The following is an 18,922-nucleotide window of genomic DNA, read 5'->3' on the forward strand; positions in this document are numbered from 1 at the left end:
CAATATTTACATGCCTGTAGCTTTCATTTCTCACCACAGAAAACCCCAAAAAAAAGAAATAAGAAATACATTCATGTTATATCCAATATATTACTTCATCATTTAAAATCACAAAACATATCTGACTGTTAATCTCTATGTTTTAAAAATTTCAATAGCATTGCGTGATTTGCTTATTTTTTTCAAAAGCCACTGTGGAAGCGAAATTTAAAGAAGTTTGGTCCCCTTATAACAGCATTGGGTAAGAGAGCCGAGGGCTGCTGGGATTGTTCTCAATGTCTTGTTGGTGCCGTGTGGGTTGTGCTGCACAAACAGCTTCAAGTTATGAGATAACATGAGCAGATGCCATTACGTCATTAGTGCTGCACAAGATATTGTCATGACCTGGCTCAAGGCCATGAGAAAAAGTGGGTCAGTGTTAAATCACTGTGACCTCACACCTCTTCAGATTGCAAGCCCATTTAAATGGCACAGAGGTACACAATGGGTGGCCTGTATCTGCCTCACTTAATGTGCACCAAAGACCTCATATGAGAACCACAAGAGCCACCCCAGATTTACCCACCATCATGAGAAAGACTAAGACCAACATGGATCAAATGGCCTATTTGGGTGTACAATCACCCCCAGACCACTCTGACTGGCTTTGGGTTTTTGAGACAATATGAGAAGGGCAGGTGCCCTTTGGCGTGGAATGTCTCCGATTCCTGTTTTTCCTTCTTCCTCTTTTTGTTTTCTTCAAGTGCCAACAAGAGAAATTAATGACAATGCCAAAGCATCTGTAATTGCAACAATTTTCTAGGAGAAGGGGTGTGTTTTTTGACACAAGTGCCAATATTTTTGGCCATGACTGTAATAGTTATTTGTGATTTGTAATAATTATTTAATTTTATCGATCCATCTACTTACCTACACTAAAAAATGTACTGTTGGATGTAATTAATTTTAAGACTAGTGGTTACATGAAATTACTTTCTAAGAACATCCATCCATCCATCCATTATCCAAACCGCTTATCCTATTGGGTCGCGGGGGGTCCGGAGCCTATCCCGGAATCAATGGGCACGAGGCAGGGAACAAACCAGGATGGGGGGCCAGCCCATCGCAGGGCACACTCACACACCAGTCACTCACACATGCACACCTATGGGCAATTTAGCGACTCCAATTAGCCTCAGCATGTTTTTTGGACTGTGGGGGGAAACCGGAGTACCCGGAGGAAACCCCACGACGACATGGGGAGAACATGCAAACTCCACACACATGTTACCCAGGCGGAGACTCGAACCCGGGTCCCAGAGGTGTGAGGCAACAGTGCTAACCACTGCACCACCATGCCGTTCTAAGAACATTTTATTTTGTAATTCAAATTTTTCTTATTTTTCAAACCAAAAAGTTACAGCACTCTCATATAATACACTTCAGCCATTCACATTTATAAAACAATATGACCAATCACTAGTTCAACCTCCCAGCCATTTATCCTTCAAAAACATGGCCCTAGAAACATTCCCACATTTTCATTATACCTCGTTTCCCATTTAGTCTGTCCAACATTTTTTCATATGAAGCTGCCTTAATCATCTCATTGGTCCATTCCTTTATATTGGGGATTGTTGAGGATTTCAAATGCCTTAATATTACCCTCATGGCAGTTGAGTCCCACCATCACAGCCTTAAACTGTTTATTATTCACCTTTGGCAATTCCACTCTATCTCCTAGCAGAGAGAGTCGGGTTTGCGGGGTAAAGTAAAGCCTAGCCATTTGTCCAGGAGACCAAGAACTCTACCCCAAAATGGATATACCTGAGAGCACTGCCACAGCATGTGTAAATAAACCCCCATCTGCCTTCTAAAATTCCAACACTGATCAGTATTAATTAGTCCAGTTCTATTTAGTCTAACTAGTGTCCAGTACTATCTGTGTATAATTTTATACTGAATAAATTTACCTTTTACTTCCCTAAAATATTTCCCCACTCTAGAAAGTATTCTTGACCATTCATCTTCTGCATTTTAACACTCGTGACTCAATGCCTCAGTTGCAAAAACTTCCAAAAACTCCCTCCTCCTCCTACATCATACTTACTCTTTAAGTCTGATTATGACATAAACATCCCATTTACGAATAAATCCCAGAGAGTTTTCACCCCTTTGGGTTGCCATTGTTTCCATACTTTTTACTATTTGTATTTGAGGATTGTGCCAAATTGAGGAATATGGCTGCATGTCATGTGATACTTTAAGCTTCTTATGTATTTTGATCCATATATTTCTCGAAAAAGATATTATCGGGTTTGTGTTTCTTATATTGTCCCCCCATTGTGACAGAATGTGCAGAGGTTGAAATAGTGAAGCCAAATTGCTCTCGATAGCTATCCAGTCCACATCAGAATTCACATTCTTCCAGTGATAGTAGAGTTTGGCTATTTCAAATGACATGCTATATAATCTAACATCTGGCAATCCTAGACCTCCCTTGTCTCTGGGCGAAGTAATTTTAATCCTAGGTTTATTCTTTCCCAACAAAAATCTTTTACTATACTCTCGTACTGTTCAAATATCCTTTCCGGAATATTAAATGGAAGCATCATAGAGAGATAATTAACTTGAGGCACCACAACCATTTTAGTAACATTAACCTTCCCCCCATAAGGATAATTTCAATGCTTTCCATTTGTCCATATTAGGTTTCATTTTGTTCAATGAGGGTTCAAAATTCTGAATTATTATTTTGTCAATATATAAACAGATTTAAATTTCATGTTTATAGTTCAATTTTATGTTATATAAACAAAATAATTTTAATACAGTGTATTTTTTTTATTAATTCAACAGCACCCATGTTCAATCCACTTAAGTTTGGAAGGTGTATTGGAAGGTAACGCAGATATTTCTTAAGTGGGCATCCAGAGATATCGTCTCCCCTCCAAGCACCCCTTTTCTCCACTAGTTCTGTATGGAGCTCAACAGGAGGAATGGAGAGGTAGATAAAGGGGTTAGTCTCAAACATAATGTAATAAAAAATAAAGAGTAAATACAAGCGCCATGAAGGGTGTATTGAGTTCCAGCAGGCCTTGACTTACAGTAAAGGAATTGTAAGGCAGACATGCTAACAAAACAGCTTTACATTCCCAATTCCAAACCATTAATGGGCAACCTTAGAGTGACGACGGCTAAAAAAAACCTTAGCTATAAGCAGGAACGAAACATTGTGAAAAGCCAAGACTCCACATGAAGGTAAATTTGATCCTCCGCCTATCGCAGTAGATGCGTTCCAGACCCATCAGCGATAGGTGAAAATCCACGATACAGAAGGATCATATAATTTTTTTTTTAAGTTTAAGCCTTAAAATACCCCTCCCACATGCTTTAAACATATGTAAACTCATTAAAACACATATATCGGGCTATGTTAAATGTCGGGCTAAGGATATGAGTAACATAATAATAATAATAATAATAATAAAATAATAATTTTTAATATGTATACACACACACAACTTTCTCTCTATATATGTAATGGAATATATAAAAATTAAAACATATATGGCTCTTACACATTCTTTTCATCCTTCTTCATGTAGCATACTGTTGATTCATTCAAACCATAATGGCGAACGCCGTCCGCATAACGCTTTCCTTCCCGAAGCACATCCAGAAGTTATACCTTCTCCTGAATGGTCAACGTCTTCCATCGTAGGGCTTAGAACAAAACGAAAACAATCGGACCACAAACAATGTACGGGATACGCAGAGAATTGTGAGGCGTCGGAGGAAAATCCGCGATATAGTGGGGAATCGCTGTAATGTGAATTCTGCCAATTCTGGTTTTCAGCACCATGGACAGAAACCTGTCGTTTATAGGGACCTATTATGCCCATTTTCACTGTTCATACTTGGATTTTTATGGTCTGCTAGAATAGATTCACCCTTTTAATAGGTGATATCCTAGAATCCAATATATTATTGCAGGGCTGTTTTCATTTGATGTTAACCAAATGTGATATATTTATTTTTACTTTTGATATCTCGTCCTTTTCCCCTTATCTGATAAGAGCCGCTGTCCGCTGAGACAAGCTGGTGTGTTTTTACTGCTCACTGAAAAGTGGGTGGTGCGGACATTGTGTATTACATCACACTATGAGACAGTCACTGATTGGTGGGCTCTGAGGGGGCAGTGTGACCTGAAAATCATCCATCAATCAACCCAGGATGGGGGGCCAGCCCATCGCAGGGCACACTCACACACCATTCACTCACACATGCTCTCCTACGGGCAATTTAGCAAGTCCAATTAGCCTCAGCATGTCTTTGGAATGTGGGGGGAAACCAAAGTACCCAGAGGAAACCTCATGACGACATGGGGAGAACATGCAAACTCCGCACACATGTGACCCATGCGGAGACTCGAACCTGGGACCCAAAGGTGTAAGGCAACAGTGCTAACCACTGTACAGCTCCTGAAAATCATGAACCATTTTAAATATTGAAGTATTTTTGAAATATTTATTAATTTTAAATATTTATTAAATCAAAACATTGGGCAGTATACATGTTATAGGTACTTATTAATGAATAAGCAATATAATAAGATTCAATTTTGCTTTCACTACTTAAAGCGCCAGAACATCGTATTTGAAAAATTCAACAGCAATATCTCTTACCAGAAATCAGGAACAGGTTAAGAAAATCCACAGACTTCGTCGCGAGCAGTTTAATATACGAACTATTTCCTTCTACCCAACTCCACACACCAATAATATCACTGCGCAGCAGATATTGCCAGGGAGCTCGCGCTTGTGTCTAATGCGCAGTGATACGAGTAGTGTACTTCGATAGAAGCCCGACATTTCTACGGCTGATATTTCCAAACCTGAACAACTCCCAGCAGAACTTTGATGAATAGATAGCATTAAGGCCCCTCTAAAATATCTTTTTATAGTTTTGGGGTGAACCTCCCATTTAAACGAAGTACATGGTGGTGCTCATGAATTTGAAAGCCTAGATGCCTCATCTCGCTTTTCCACAACGAGTCAGCAGCGCCACCATCTTGGAGCGATAATTAGACATAAACAAGCAACATGTCAGGGTGTAGATGGAAAGATCTTTTAGCCATAACTTCTTTACTAATTAACGCATTTATATCTTACAATTATGTAGAATAAATAAACAAGCCCACCACTACTGCCCCCCCCCAAATTTATGTAGTATTGCTCATAGTATTCTCAACAAAAACTAATGCTAGTATCCCGTCAGTGTCACAGGCAAGTAAACATGTTATGTATCTTATTTGACCGTACCGCAGATTTTTTTACCTGTGAAATGTGGTTCCCTGTTTTCTAGTTTTAACATTCCTCATGTTGTTGCAGTTTCGAAAATAGTCGGTTCACTAAGTCATATCTATGAATCCTCTATTTCACAATTACCATGCCAACATCGCGTATCGCCCAAGGAGGCACACAGGGTTTCAAAGCTATGGCGGTGCTGCCTACGCTACTACCAGTCACATGACACAGGAGCTACCGAATACCCGCCAATCGGGAGCCGGCTAGATCAACCACGCCCACCCGTCACATAGAGGAGAGTGAGGCGAAAGAAGCGAATCAGTTTAAAAATATCACCATTAACGCGGTATTTAGTAGTCTGGAGATATTTTACTTTAAGCAAGGCACAAAATAAAGTTGTAGTATTTGTAATAAAATTTGAAGATTAGCCATCCCCAAGGAGCTGACAGGAAAGCCAGGTACAGGTTTAGTCCTCCTTAATCAGCTTGTCGGTTACTAAATGTCGGCAAATAAGCTTGCCTTTTTCTGTGATTTTTTTTCAGTTTAATTGACACTTAAAGAAGTAATCTGAGACCTGAGATATAACATTAGCAACGATGGTCATTTTTTACACTCATGGATTTTAACATTGAGGACGTGTGTCACATGTCATTTTCACATAGAGGGAGTTTAATTGTTTTTATCTGTGTCTGTGTGTCAACATATGTCTATTTAGTTATGTCACTGAAATGTATGATTAGTATTGACATTTCCATAGACTACTATGCTTTAATAAAAATCTATGATCCTTTGGGAGTTGGGCAATAGAACGGAATTGTAAAGTATCAATAAGAAATACTATTAATGAAGTAGCCGCCATAACCTTTTGCTTTGTATGAAGTGTGCATACAAAACACAAATAATGCAGTTGTACTGTTATGTATATAATTTAAAAGGTATACTTGCCAGCAAAAGATTGAGTTAATAAAATTAAATGAAAAGTATTAAGACCCCTTGTCATTCATAGTATTATATACTTCTTAATTTTACAAAGACTTTTTTCCTATCATATTTTTTAGTTTTTGAAGTTGATAATCTGGAAAACTGCTGCCTGGGATCAACTATCCATTCTTGACTCTTGGAATAGGAATTGAAGTCGAATCAAACAGCCTTACAGCACCCTCTTGTGACATACAGTAATATGGAAAACAGAACAATTACTAACTGAACGCAACATCCCCCCTTTACTTATGTATTCTTCTTCCTGCAGCAGCACTGTCTTCTATAAAAGTCACGCTGTCACGATCGCGGTCGGGCGAAGCGGCGATCGTGCGGGCAGGCGTGGAAATAGCAGGCAGACAGGTGAAGTCGGGGCAAAACCAGGGATTTAATGGGCAAACGAGGACTGGAAAACGTAGCACACCTACAAACATCAATGACGGACAAGGGAAACCGGGGAGACCAGGACTTAAGTACACAGGACTAATCAAAGTAACTAGACAAAGCTGGAGACGATCAGGGAAATACACGTGGGTAATCAGGGGGCGTGGCACACACGAGGAGCGGACGAGCCGGGCATGACACACGCCTTACCTGTAACATCCATCCATCCATTTTCCAAACCGCTTATCCTACTGGGTCGCAGGGGGTCCGGAGCCCATCCCGGAAGCAATGGGCACGAGGCAGGGAACAACCCAGGATGGGGGGCCAGCCCATCGCAGGGCACACTCATACACCATTCACTCACACAAGCACACCTATGGGCAATTTAGCAACTCCAATTAGCCTCAGCATGTTTTTGGACTTTGGGGGGAAACCGGAGTACCCGGAGGAAACCCCACGACGACATGGGAAGAACATGCAAACTCCACACACATGTGACCCAGGCGGAGACTCGAACCTGGGTCCCAGAGGTGTGAGGCAACAGTGCTAACCACTGCACCACCATGCCACCCCCCATAAATTCATCCATCCATCCATCCATCCATTTTCCAAACCGCTTATCCTATTGGGTCGCGGGGGGTCCGGAGCCTATCCCGGAATCAATGGGCACGAGGCAGGGAACAACCCAGGATGGGGGGCCAGCCCATAGCAGGGCACACTCATACACCATTCACTCACACAAGCACACCTATGGGCAATTTAGCAACTCCAATTAGCCTCAGCATGTTTTTGGACTGTGGGGGGAAACCGGAGTACCCGGAGGAAACCCCACGACGACATGGGAAGAACATGCAAACTCCACACACATGTGACCCAGGCGGAGACTCGAACCTGGGTCCCAGAGGTGTGAGGCAACAGTGCTAACCACTGCACCACCATGCCACTCCCCATAAATTCATTTTTCCATTTTTATTTTCAATAATATTGATGTTAACTCAGCATCTTATTTTCAATGTTGAAAAAGTCACTTTATATCAAGGTTTCGTCACCATAAATTTTTCAATATTGAAAAAATGACCAAAAATCAATTCAGTTTCAATGCTGATAATTTAACACTGACCATAGTTCAATGCATTTAACTATACTTCAACGCTGAAACAATAATATGATGCTATCTGGGCTATGAATAATTATTTAAATTTATATACAGATTCCAAGCCCATATAGGTGATACACAGGTACGTAATGGGCGTCTTATGTCTGAGGTAGCCAGCTACTGTGTTTGATAACCCACCATCATAATAATAGTTTCCTTGCACTAGTATAAACCAATTGATCCCTCTTGCAATAACCTGTGGTATGAAACTGAATAAAATGTATCGTACCAGTCTTGGGGAAAACCAGTGAGAATCCACTGTGAAACAGCACTGCGCAAATTCTCATGTGTTCCTAATGACAAGGGCAAGACTGGTAATCAAATTAGCCTCTCAGCAGGAGTGTTAGTGTAAAAGCAGGGCTTATTGACACAGATAATAAAGCTTGTTAGAATGCGTAACATAATTATTTAGCTGGGCCCAGAAGAGGTGAGAGCTCCCCTAGTGGCTACAGGAGTGCATTTTCCCCAAAGCAGGTATAATGGATGGTGGTCTTATTGCTTTTAGACCACAACTTGGGATAGAAGAACAAATCAAATTATTTTCCTCATTTAATATTCAGATTTTAATTGGGCTTAAATTTTAGAGCACAGTGTGTTCTAGGATGGTACGTTATGGATATTAGTCTCTACCACATTCTAACGCTATAAATCCGGACCTTTTCCTATGTTTGATTTGGTGGCTGCCAGGCGTTCTGAGTAGTATAGTGACTATGGTAGGCGGTGTGATTCCCTAAGGAATTTTTTGTTCTGTTCTGTGTGGCAAATACATATAATGCTGACATTTTTCCTGGAAGATTTGGGATTTTTCATCCCGTGCCTTAAGGTATTTCTCTCCAGCTCTAGGGAGTCTCCCCCGAAAACACCAGTCACTCACTAGCCTTAGACTTATGCTTGCTGACTTATTCAACACCATGAAGGATTAACAGAAAAACAGAAACCTATTAAAAGGCTGCACCATATCATGATATGCAAATAAACATCCAGCATCATTGTTTCACAGGGAAGTACATTATTTATTGATAATTATAACCCTAACCCTTACTTCTCAGCTTGACAAACATAAGGTGCGGTGTGTGAACATGTGAACTGGTTGAAATGCAAGTGTCTCACAGTCAATGCATAAGACTTGAGAGCCCTGACTTTACTTATATAGCCCACAACATGTTTATGATTCATAAATAAATCTGGCCAGCAAATCGGTCTTTCATTTTCCACAGAATAAAAAAAACGATAATGTTATCCCGCTGATAATTGCAGGCGCGTTTCACCCCCGGCACTGGCTGGAGACACAGGCAAAAGGCATACAATCTTATTGAGGTACAAAAATTATTCCATCTACTCTGCACTTCTGCATAACTTCCATCATAGTGCCAGTTTTTGCCAGATCAAATCTGCAATCAGAAAATTACTGCATACATGCCTTTATATTACGGTCAAGCGGAGAGTCAGAGCAGTTTCCATAGAAACAACGTAAACAAACTTTACCGTTTGAAGCACAACAAACTCTGAGTGAAAATGGCGCAGAGGTGAGTAGCTTGTTAGCTCTCCAAAATGTCTTTGAATTCTTCAACTGATGTTGTGCTACTTCGATTATTTAGCCTTTTATACTATAATGACATAGTAAATGTCTATAATACAATAAAAAACATTACATATTTTTTTAATATTACATATTTTTTAACGTCATTTAAAGTGCAGTGGTTTTTATTGCTACTGTGGTTGCTAATATTTAAATAATGACAGACTATTTGGTTAGTAAATTCATCTCAAACATGCTAGTTTAGTAGGGCTTCCCAACCTTTCGATGTCCGCGGATCGGTTTCCGTCGTAGAAAAGTGTCACGAATCGGTAAGACGGCGGTATAATTTGGGGGTTCTCACGCCGAGCGGCGGGAGATTGAAGGTGTATGCGGACATGCGGGGCTAATGGCGTATTTCCGTACATCAATACGGGCAGCTTTCTTTCCAAAACGGCGCGATCCCCTAATAAACGGGTCGGCTGGCTCCTCTACCCCCGGTTGTCTGCCGCCCGGTGCAATACTCCGCGCGGACGGTACCGGAACCCCGACCGGAAGTTGGGACCCCCTACTGTACAGGGTGGTAGGTAAATTGTTAAAAAAAATTGGGGCATTACTTTCGGAGTAGGCTAGATGCTTCTAAGTTTATCATTACATCTCTTTACATTGTTACACAGGATTAACACTTTCAAATATTCTTAGCTTGGTTAGTGTTAACTCAGTTCTTGGTAGTATTCATCTGGGTATTCATTTGATGTGGAGCACAGTTGTTTTGTATTTGATTCTAGTTATAATTTGGTGACATTACTGTTTAATATGATATTGCACTTACAGTATCGTGCATTTTACAGTAGATTTTTTTTGCAATCTTGCTCGCTGTTTCTTTTATTCTTTCTTTTTTATATATGTGAACCCTGTAATTATTTATTATAATAATTGTAACAATTGTATTTTCTGTATGGTTGAAGAATTTCCAGCTCTTTATTTATTTTATTATCTCTCTTAAGTGCTGGTTAATCTCTCATTTATTCCCCAGAGAGCGAATTGAGAGAGCTGATCGATGGACCAACACCCAACACTGGGAAGCCTGGAACCTGTGGGATGAAGTGATCAACTGGGGAGAAGGTGTGGAGGAGTTCTCACCAGTGACACTCCCCACTGTCCAGGCTGGGGGGGTTAAGGGGGGATTGGGGGGGTCTACCGATTTGGGTAAGGGAGGGGTTAGTAAGGGAGGGGAGAGTGTGGAAAACGATGGACTGCTAGCCAGCACTAGTATTTCATCTCAAAGTCTTCAGAGTAATTACGGCCTTTCATCTGAAGACTGGGAAATTTATAAAACTTGCTACCTTAACAAAAAAAAGAAAGTCAGGAAGGACCGGACAAGCCGGGGGGAAAGTGAGGTAAGGGGGCAGAGTAGTGAGGAATATGTGGAGGTACCAGAGTGGGGAACATTTGAGGGGAAGGCCTCCAGGGTTGTGATGGAGGGGACAGAGGCTGGTATTAGTATGATGGATATGCTAAATGGAGGTGAGGAGAATGTATGTGAGGTGGGAGTGAATGTGGAGGAGGTTAAGGGAGGAGGAGGGAGAAGTACAGGGAATGCTGTGGAGTATGTAGTGTCACAAAGAGGCAGAACTTGGCTAGAACCCATCCAGGAGGAAGAACTTGAGGAAGATGAAGAAACAGATGAGGAGCTTCAGGAAGCAGAAGACACTGATGCTGCCACAGTGGACAGTTGGCAGTGCATGGCGGCATATGTAGCCAGAATATGGCTGCAGACTTTACAGGAAGATGGACCTGAGGAAAATGAAGAAGCTGATGTGGTATTCCAGCAGGCAGAAGATGCTGATGCTACCACACTGGTCAGGTTTCAGTGTATGGTGGCATCTGAAGACAGATCACAGCTACTGACTATACCAGAAGAAGGACCTGAGGAAGAGGACGAGACTGAAGTGATGAAGACAGATAAAACAAAAGAAGATGCTGATGCTGCCGAGAAGATCTACAGTGAAGAAGAAGTATCATTCCATGTGAATGCCGAAGATCATTCTGAAGATGATACTGAGAAGAGCCACAAGAAGAAGAAGAAGAAGATGAAGTGGTGCTTCTTCTGCTGTCCCCTGCCCTTCAGAAGAAGTAGCAAGAGGCAGTAATTATAAGGCTGTGAATTCAGGTTTAGAAATGACTTAAAGCAGTAATATAACTACATTATTGACACCTTCACAATGCACTGTAATGCATCCATAAATATATTATAGACATGGGTATAAATATTGAAGAAAAAAAAGCATAACACATTATAGCCATGTTTATTATGGATTAATGGCCGATATAATGTATTATGAAGATATTTATTGTGCATATATAGATCAGAGCATTCATAATGCATTATCAAGATAGCTATAATGTGCTATGCCTTTGTATAAGTATTTACAGCCGTGTTTTTAATACTTTTATAAATGATTTATAAGGCATTAATTGGGTATGTATAATGCAGTTATATGACTGCTTTAAGTAAAGTTAAGTAAAGTGTTTATTTTCTTTTTCTTAGAATACCCGTGTTAGAGCCCTGCATTTGGACTGGGATCCCGCGGGACCCAACGGAAAGAGATACTGTTTAAGTGTTAATGTAGCTATAAGATACGACAGGATAAGATATGCTAAATTAAAATATAAGATAGGCTAAGACGAAATATATTAATATAAGCTAAGTTGAAATATAATAAGATAAGATAGGTTAAGTTGTATGATAAGATAGGCTAAGTTAAAATATAATAAGATAGGTTAAGTTAAGATATGACAAGATAGGTTAAGATAAAATATGATAGGCTAAGTTAACATATGATAAGATAGGCTAAGTTAAAATATCATAAGATAGGCTAAGTTAAAATATGATGATAGGCTAAGTTAAAATATAAGATGTGGTAAGTTAACATATGATAAGGTAGGCTATGTTAAGATAAGAGATTTGCAATAAAACATATTTACTTTTCAAACTTTGTCTTTGTCATCTCTTCAGTGTTGTGTCTGTCTTTGATAATTTTGAATTGTTAATTTATATCTGAGACTCTCCTAAATGTCAATAAGCAGAGACGGAGGAATGGGAGGAAGGTACAGTTAAGTATAAATGATAAAGTATCAAAATCACAGTGTTGCCTTATTTTGACGCAGAGAAAGTAATTTCAGTGTTACTACCACATATGAGTTAATGGCTGTAAATGTTGGTGTTAGAAGTGCCGGTAAATAATGCGGCGTAAGTTTAACTCCGGTGTGTTTCTGAAAAACGCACAGCCTTCTGCCTACTGTCATTCGTCGCACGTGTAGGAGGCTATTCTGGTAAGTAATAGGTAAAGTTGTCATTTAACGTAATGCTAACGTGCATTACCAGTTAGTAAGTGTTTTACTATATCACACACCTTACGTCCTTTATAGTTTTAGTCCGGTGCACACTGTATCCATGCTAACTAGCTAGCTAATGTTAACATGACGCAGTACAGTCTTCCAGCTTGGGGATTCCCACCCCTGTCCGCGGCCAGTATTCCACAGGGGGTTTGCGGAGGTGTTGGTTGCAAATGCAAACGATCCCTTCATGTTCATGTGTTGTGTTCTAATGTGTAAATAAAAGATAACTATCAAATTCAATGTTTATGTCCTATTATACTAGATAAGACTGTAAAATAGTTTGCCCTGCATATGGATGCCATGCAGTCAGAGTATGATCAAGACAGGGTGTGAGTGTGGAAAAAAGACAAATGTAACAGTATTTGAGGGAAGAGTGTGAAGGAGGGAAATGTAGGGAGAAGGAGGTTCCTAGGAGCTCTGAGATGTGATTGGCTGTAATAAATCTGGAATATAGCTATATGACATAGTTTTTGATAAAACCAGCATTTATTTTTTAGGTTTGTCGAGCTCCGTCAAAACAATTAGAACGAGTCCATTATGTAACTGGAACCCCTCTCACATGTAAACACAGTGACACGCTACAGCGTTGGTTTGTTGTCTGAGGCTATGATACTGACCACAAACACATTCTCAAATTTCACTGCACCAATCATAGCATATGCAGGCAGAAAAACGATAGCAAAAAACATTCAGCATAAGACTCTAAAACCGTCTGTAATGTCTGTGTTTATCCAGTGGACCATAAATTAAAATAAGCTTTCCTATTTCAGTTTCTTTCAGATGTTATAAAGTAGTAAATAAAGAATCATATTAATTAAACCATGTATTACTGACTATCAGACAACTTCAACAAGTTACCAAATGGATGCAAAATCAAAGATATTCATTTGCGCCTGGCACTAACCATGTATTCCTTCACAGTACTAAGCCATAGAAAGGGCCCCAATGAAACCCCTGCATTCCTGCATCGCAGATACTCTAATCTCAGCATTTATAAGATTATATTTGTACTACCTGCCAATTTTTATATTAGATGAGACTAAAAATTGAGAAATATCTATATGCAGAAGTAGTTTTTCCTGATAAGAAGGATAATATCAAGACTGTCAGCATTTACAAATCGAATTATGACACATCTGAGTAGCCCAGACTGTCCGGAAAACAAAGCCGTACAGCATATGTGGCTGACTAATGTACATACAGTGTAATAAGTTTATAATCAAATGGATAGAAAAACGCTCAATAATAGACAGGATTCAGAGGGTAAATAAGGTGCATCATGTGGAAGAGAAGTTAGGTGGCGTTGGGGTGCATTGTGAGTTTCATCTGGTAGCTAGAAGGGAACAAAAAGGGCTTTTGGGGGGGGGGGGGGGGGGGGGGGGGACTTCTCCGGCGGCTACATCGCTCTACCATTTTTTTTAAATGATTTATTTTAAAAAAAATCTTTTCTCCTTACACTATAATGGCAAGTTTAGGACTAATACAGTACAGTCATAGCCAGTGTCAAGGATTCTATGCATTGCTACACAGAGACAAGTCCAGATATTGAGCCCAAGGCTAAAATTGTGGTTTACTTACAAGTGCACTTTGCTGGGCAGTGGGGGTGTTTGTCCTTCTCTGCTCACATTTTCCCCTCTTATCCTGTCTTCTCCTCCGCAGCCCTTCCTCCTTCTCTCTGTTGCTCCTATATTCCCTCCCCTCCAGTCATCTATGTTCTCCTTCCTCTGTGGTCTCTCCTCTTCTCCCATTCTTCAGTTATACTGTCTTCTCCGCTCTTCCTGTATCCCTCCTGTCTTCTGCTCCTGTCATCTCTTCTCCAGTCATCCCCTGCTTCTCAGTCATCTCTGCATCTTTTCTCTCATTTGTTTGCTTATTCTTTGATTGTTTGTTATTCGTTAACCCACCACCCAATGCTGGATGAGTCTTGATGTTTTTTGTTCTTTTTAAAGTTAGGCTTCTTCCTGTTTTTTGTGCCATATCTTCTGCCCTCTTCTGGTTGTGGCAGTGCATGACACGGCTGGAAAAATAGGGTTTTTTACAACACACACATCAAAACCAAAAGGATCAGGATGGATCCAAAATAAACAGCAAATGACCAGGAATGAACTAAATGATGGAATAAACACAACTAGAGAACTATATACATACATACATACATACAACATACAGCTATAATGAAGCATCAAAGAACAGAAGCAGAACAGGCACTTAAATACACAGCTAACAAGACACAGTGCAGGACAGTGAGAATCGTAACCAATAACAAGGACTGAGGGCAACCCAGGAACAGGTGTTACAGTTAAACAGCACTGGTGAAATCAAAGTGACCTTTCAGCCACATGGTCAGCTCTGCATCGCCCTCTGCTGTTTGCATTAGAAGCTGCTTGAAATTCCCACTCTCCTTACCAACACCTCGAAAAGCCAGGCCTTGCCGTGCCAAGTACTTAGCTCCAGAAGATTTTTCCTCACTTGCTGCTGCTCTTTCCAGCTCATCTGAAGGTTGAATATTAACAGGATTGATCTTCTGAATCCATGTCATCAGTGCTAATCTGTGGCACTGCCTGTCTTTATGTGCACTGAATTTCCCCAGTGCCTTTTCCAGTTTCACATGCCAGTCTTCACAAGAGCTGAATGTGTCTTTCATGCCAGTTTAGACATTTGTGTTACAAATTATTTTGCACAGTAGAAACAAAGAACCCCCCTTAAGACGAGGGGGGCTGTAAGGGAGCCAAGTGTGATCTTTAAACCATTTCTCCTGAAAGCAGGGTCTCCTGTTTGATAGACGTGACATTTACATTTGGCTGATTTGGTGAAGGTCCAAGCTCCTCCCCCCTCCTCCCTAATACACCTTCATCTTCATCTGCCTGTCTGCTCTCTCTCTCTCTCTCTCTCTCTCTCTGCCATTGACTCACACTCAGTCTCCCTGATTAAATGCTGTATCTGAAATACACACCACAGGCCAAACTAAGAAGCATATTAAACTAACATCAGGATCAGGCTGCTGTGACGTCATTATTCACTCTTAACCATCAATATTTGCTCCTTTTCTCACTCCCCTCCATGTCGCCTGCATTCTCTGCCGTCAGCAGCCTCTTGCTGTCTCTCCCTCTTCATCTTTACTCTCAGCACAGCAGAATTTACATGAAAGCAGTTATCAGCAAACAAGTGGTGTTTCTTGGCATGATGCTCAGGAATGGATCTCTCAGGATTTGTTATCTGAATGGGATGATTAATATATGAAGAACCCTTGACTCACATACTGTATACGTCTATCATCTGACTGGCACTAATTATCTCACTGTCTCTACTTACTTTCCTGCTTTTCTGTGGTTGCCCAAAACCTCACGATTGTCACACTTCCTCTTCATGATGACAAGCTACTCACTGTGAATAAAAGCTGACTGTAATAAAACTACCTGCATTTAAATCACACATTAATAACGCAAAATACCTTAAGTAAGCAAGTATAGCTTTCTACAGTAATGGAATATAAAATTTATTAAACCTATTACTGTCTACAAAATAACACATTCAGCACTATATCAGACTTTACATCAGCTTTCTGACCATTATAAATATACCTGAGTGAGCACCATTGTTAGTTTCTAGGAGAATGTGCAGTTAATAACATTTCCAGGTAATTTAACCAGCGTAACTGCACATGAGGCAATTATTATAATTATAAACGTAGTAGGGGTAGGGGCCGCTATAGAGCGAAAGGGTGACTACGCCACTCTGTAACTGTCACTAAGACAGTTTTTTTAAGTTTTTTATAAGATTTCATAATCACCTTTTGCTGGTTTGATTTAATATAGAATGTATACTGTGAAATGTATGCCAGTGCCCTCTGCTGACTATTTAATTGATCCGTGTTAACCCTTGAATACATGGTCATGTGACGGAATAGGGTAGGAGTAAATGCATGCTGGGAGATTCATGGAGTCAACTTGTGGTTTGTCGGCTTGTCACGGCAGGATCTGTAATAACTCCTAAGCATTTGGTCAGAAGGCGCAAACGGTAATTTATATTTATTGTATTTACTTGTTGTCTTGTATTAAAAAGTGGAATTGCGGTGATGTATGAGCCGCTGTTTAGCGGTAATATCATGGATCTTTTAGAATGTTTTTCACGGTGTCTAAAAGAATAAAGACGGAATAAACTTCAACATCTGTCAGGCGTATGTTTTCTGTACCAGATGAAGAACTTTGGGAGCTGTTATATCTTCTATAGTAAAGGTAACCTTACAGTAAATTACGTCTGCTGTCATCTGACGCTATATAGAAAATGTAATTAAATAAGATTAAATTTACCTTCTGCGAGGGGCACCCTAATATAATGATATATATAATAATTATAATATAATATAATTATATAATTATAATAAATATAATATAATTATAATATAATAATACACTGCTGTCTGTCTGCCATAAAATAAATAAAAGGGGGAATTGGAATTGCATATGACTATGGAGATTTTTACTAATTCACATAAGGGACAGCATAAAGGGTTGTTTAATTCAGTATCAGAGGAATTCATATATTTGTGTGATTATGATAATCACACTATTATAACTTGATAGTACATCTCTTGAATTGAACTAATTACAGTGTCATGTATAACACTGCACTTTTTAATACATTGTCTGGCAGAACAGACTGCAAAACTGTAGTCTCAATGGAAAGCTGGATGAAATTCCTAGGGTGGCGTAGTCAGCTGTCCACTGAGTCTACAGTTTTGTAGTTCGGTCTGTCACAGTCTGGCGCAGTTGGCAGGATCATCGTCCTGAGAGCAGAGACGCGTGTTCAATGTGAATGACTCTTCGGTTGTTTTTCTATTTTTAATTACCTTTTTATTCCTATCCATGTCTTTTTTTACTTTTGTATGCTCATTATTTAGCCAGTACAGCTGTTTTTATTGTAGTCGAAAACAACAGTGAGTGCCAGTCACTGGCAAATCCCTTGGTTCCCGGTTCCACTCCATCTGTCCTCTGGTGGTCCCCTTGAGCTGTGGACCCCTTTCCAGTGTTCTGCAGCCAGATCCTCCTGAGCCGCACGGAAGCGGAAGTTGGCAAAGTGAGATGCGGCAGTAGGCCTATGCATGCAATTGACTGGAGTATGGAGAGTAAAGCCTTTCGTTTTCTTTAATAAAAGTTGTCCTTGTATTTTCTCATATGCGAGAACATCACAACTGCCACAGCACTTGTTGATGTGTAAATGTGCCCTATTCAAACAATAAAGAGAAACTACATGCAGCACTGAAAAACTATTCCACGGCCAAAAAAAATGTAAACATTCTTTCTATATCAGAAGCTAGTCTCTGACTGAAATTTCTATAAATCTTTATATAAACTGATAGCAATTAACCTAAGAGTGCATGCTTGGATTGTAGTATCTGCATGTACTGTGGAACTAAAAAGAATCATAATCAACATATATAATTACGTAAATGAAAAACAAATACGTTGCATTTTCCTTAATAGTTTTGCACGTTGCCATAATTTATATTTAATTTAAAGTATGAAGCACCCAAGCAAAGTTTATGTTGAAATAATACTCAAGATTCTTAAGTCTTAGCTCTGGCACAGTGGTGGATCTAGAAAATTTTACATGGGGTGGCAAGAGATTTTAACAGAGTGGCATGGAGGTTCAGTGAGAAACCGACTATCATTCAGAATCGTGGAGCTCAGGAGCATACTTACACTGAAAAAGTGACAATTTATCTAAGCATTTGGACTCTCATGGTTAAAACAATGCTGATTGTACTTTTCATTATCACTGACCAGTTGTTTTTCTTTGTTGTGCTGTGCAGCAGAACGTTTCACAAACATATCCAAATTAAGAGCCTTTGCACACTGATTCTCAATGCTCAGCAGAGTTTCCAGGTCCGCGGTGTTCATGCCCAATTGTGCTATTTTGAAAACATAGTTTCGGGTAAATATTAGGAGGTCATGGGTTGCGGATTTTTGGGCTGATTTCATAATGTTATACAGCAGCAGACTGCAAGGGGAAAAAGAAACTAATTATTATCAGTGCAAGTGGCTCCTAATCCTGAGTAATGCTGGATCTCTAGCCACCTAAAGTAAGAGACAGATGCACACGGAAAGCAGGGCTGCCGACTACCTTGCATCTAGCATGACTTTCACGCTCTCAGACACTCACGCAAGGAATCTTCCACTATATTATTCCACTATAAGC

General features: G+C 40.0%; 3 protein-coding genes across 4 annotated transcripts in view; 2 read left to right on the forward strand and 1 right to left on the reverse strand.

Moving 5' to 3' along the window:
- The window catches only part of LOC125722600 (uncharacterized), a 427,015-nt gene extending 414,867 nt beyond the window's left edge, over positions 1-12,148 (forward strand). Inside the window, exon 2 of the mRNA XM_048998788.1 lies at positions 12,059-12,148. The gene's annotated coding sequence lies outside the window, so the exon portion shown is untranslated. The remainder of the gene's footprint in view (positions 1-12,058) is intronic.
- LOC125722597 (uncharacterized) overlaps positions 1-18,922 on the forward strand; it is a 426,618-nt gene that overhangs the window by 14,888 nt on the left and 392,808 nt on the right. The window contains exon 2 of one of the 2 annotated variants that reach the window (XM_048998786.1): positions 10,870-12,130. In XM_048998786.1, the coding sequence (XP_048854743.1) occupies positions 10,870-11,475 (606 nt within the window). In that variant the 3' untranslated portion in view covers positions 11,476-12,130. Of the gene's footprint in view, positions 1-10,569; positions 12,131-18,922 lie in introns of those variants that run through there. The other variant, XM_048998785.1, reaches the window with a different exon arrangement.
- LOC125722562 (cytohesin-2-like) overlaps positions 1-18,922 on the reverse strand; it is a 39,785-nt gene that overhangs the window by 6,362 nt on the left and 14,501 nt on the right. The window lies entirely within an intron of this gene.

Source organism: Brienomyrus brachyistius, unplaced genomic scaffold (assembly GCF_023856365.1).
Source record: "Brienomyrus brachyistius isolate T26 unplaced genomic scaffold, BBRACH_0.4 scaffold40, whole genome shotgun sequence".
In the NCBI taxonomy this organism is placed as follows: domain Eukaryota; kingdom Metazoa; phylum Chordata; class Actinopteri; order Osteoglossiformes; family Mormyridae; genus Brienomyrus; species Brienomyrus brachyistius.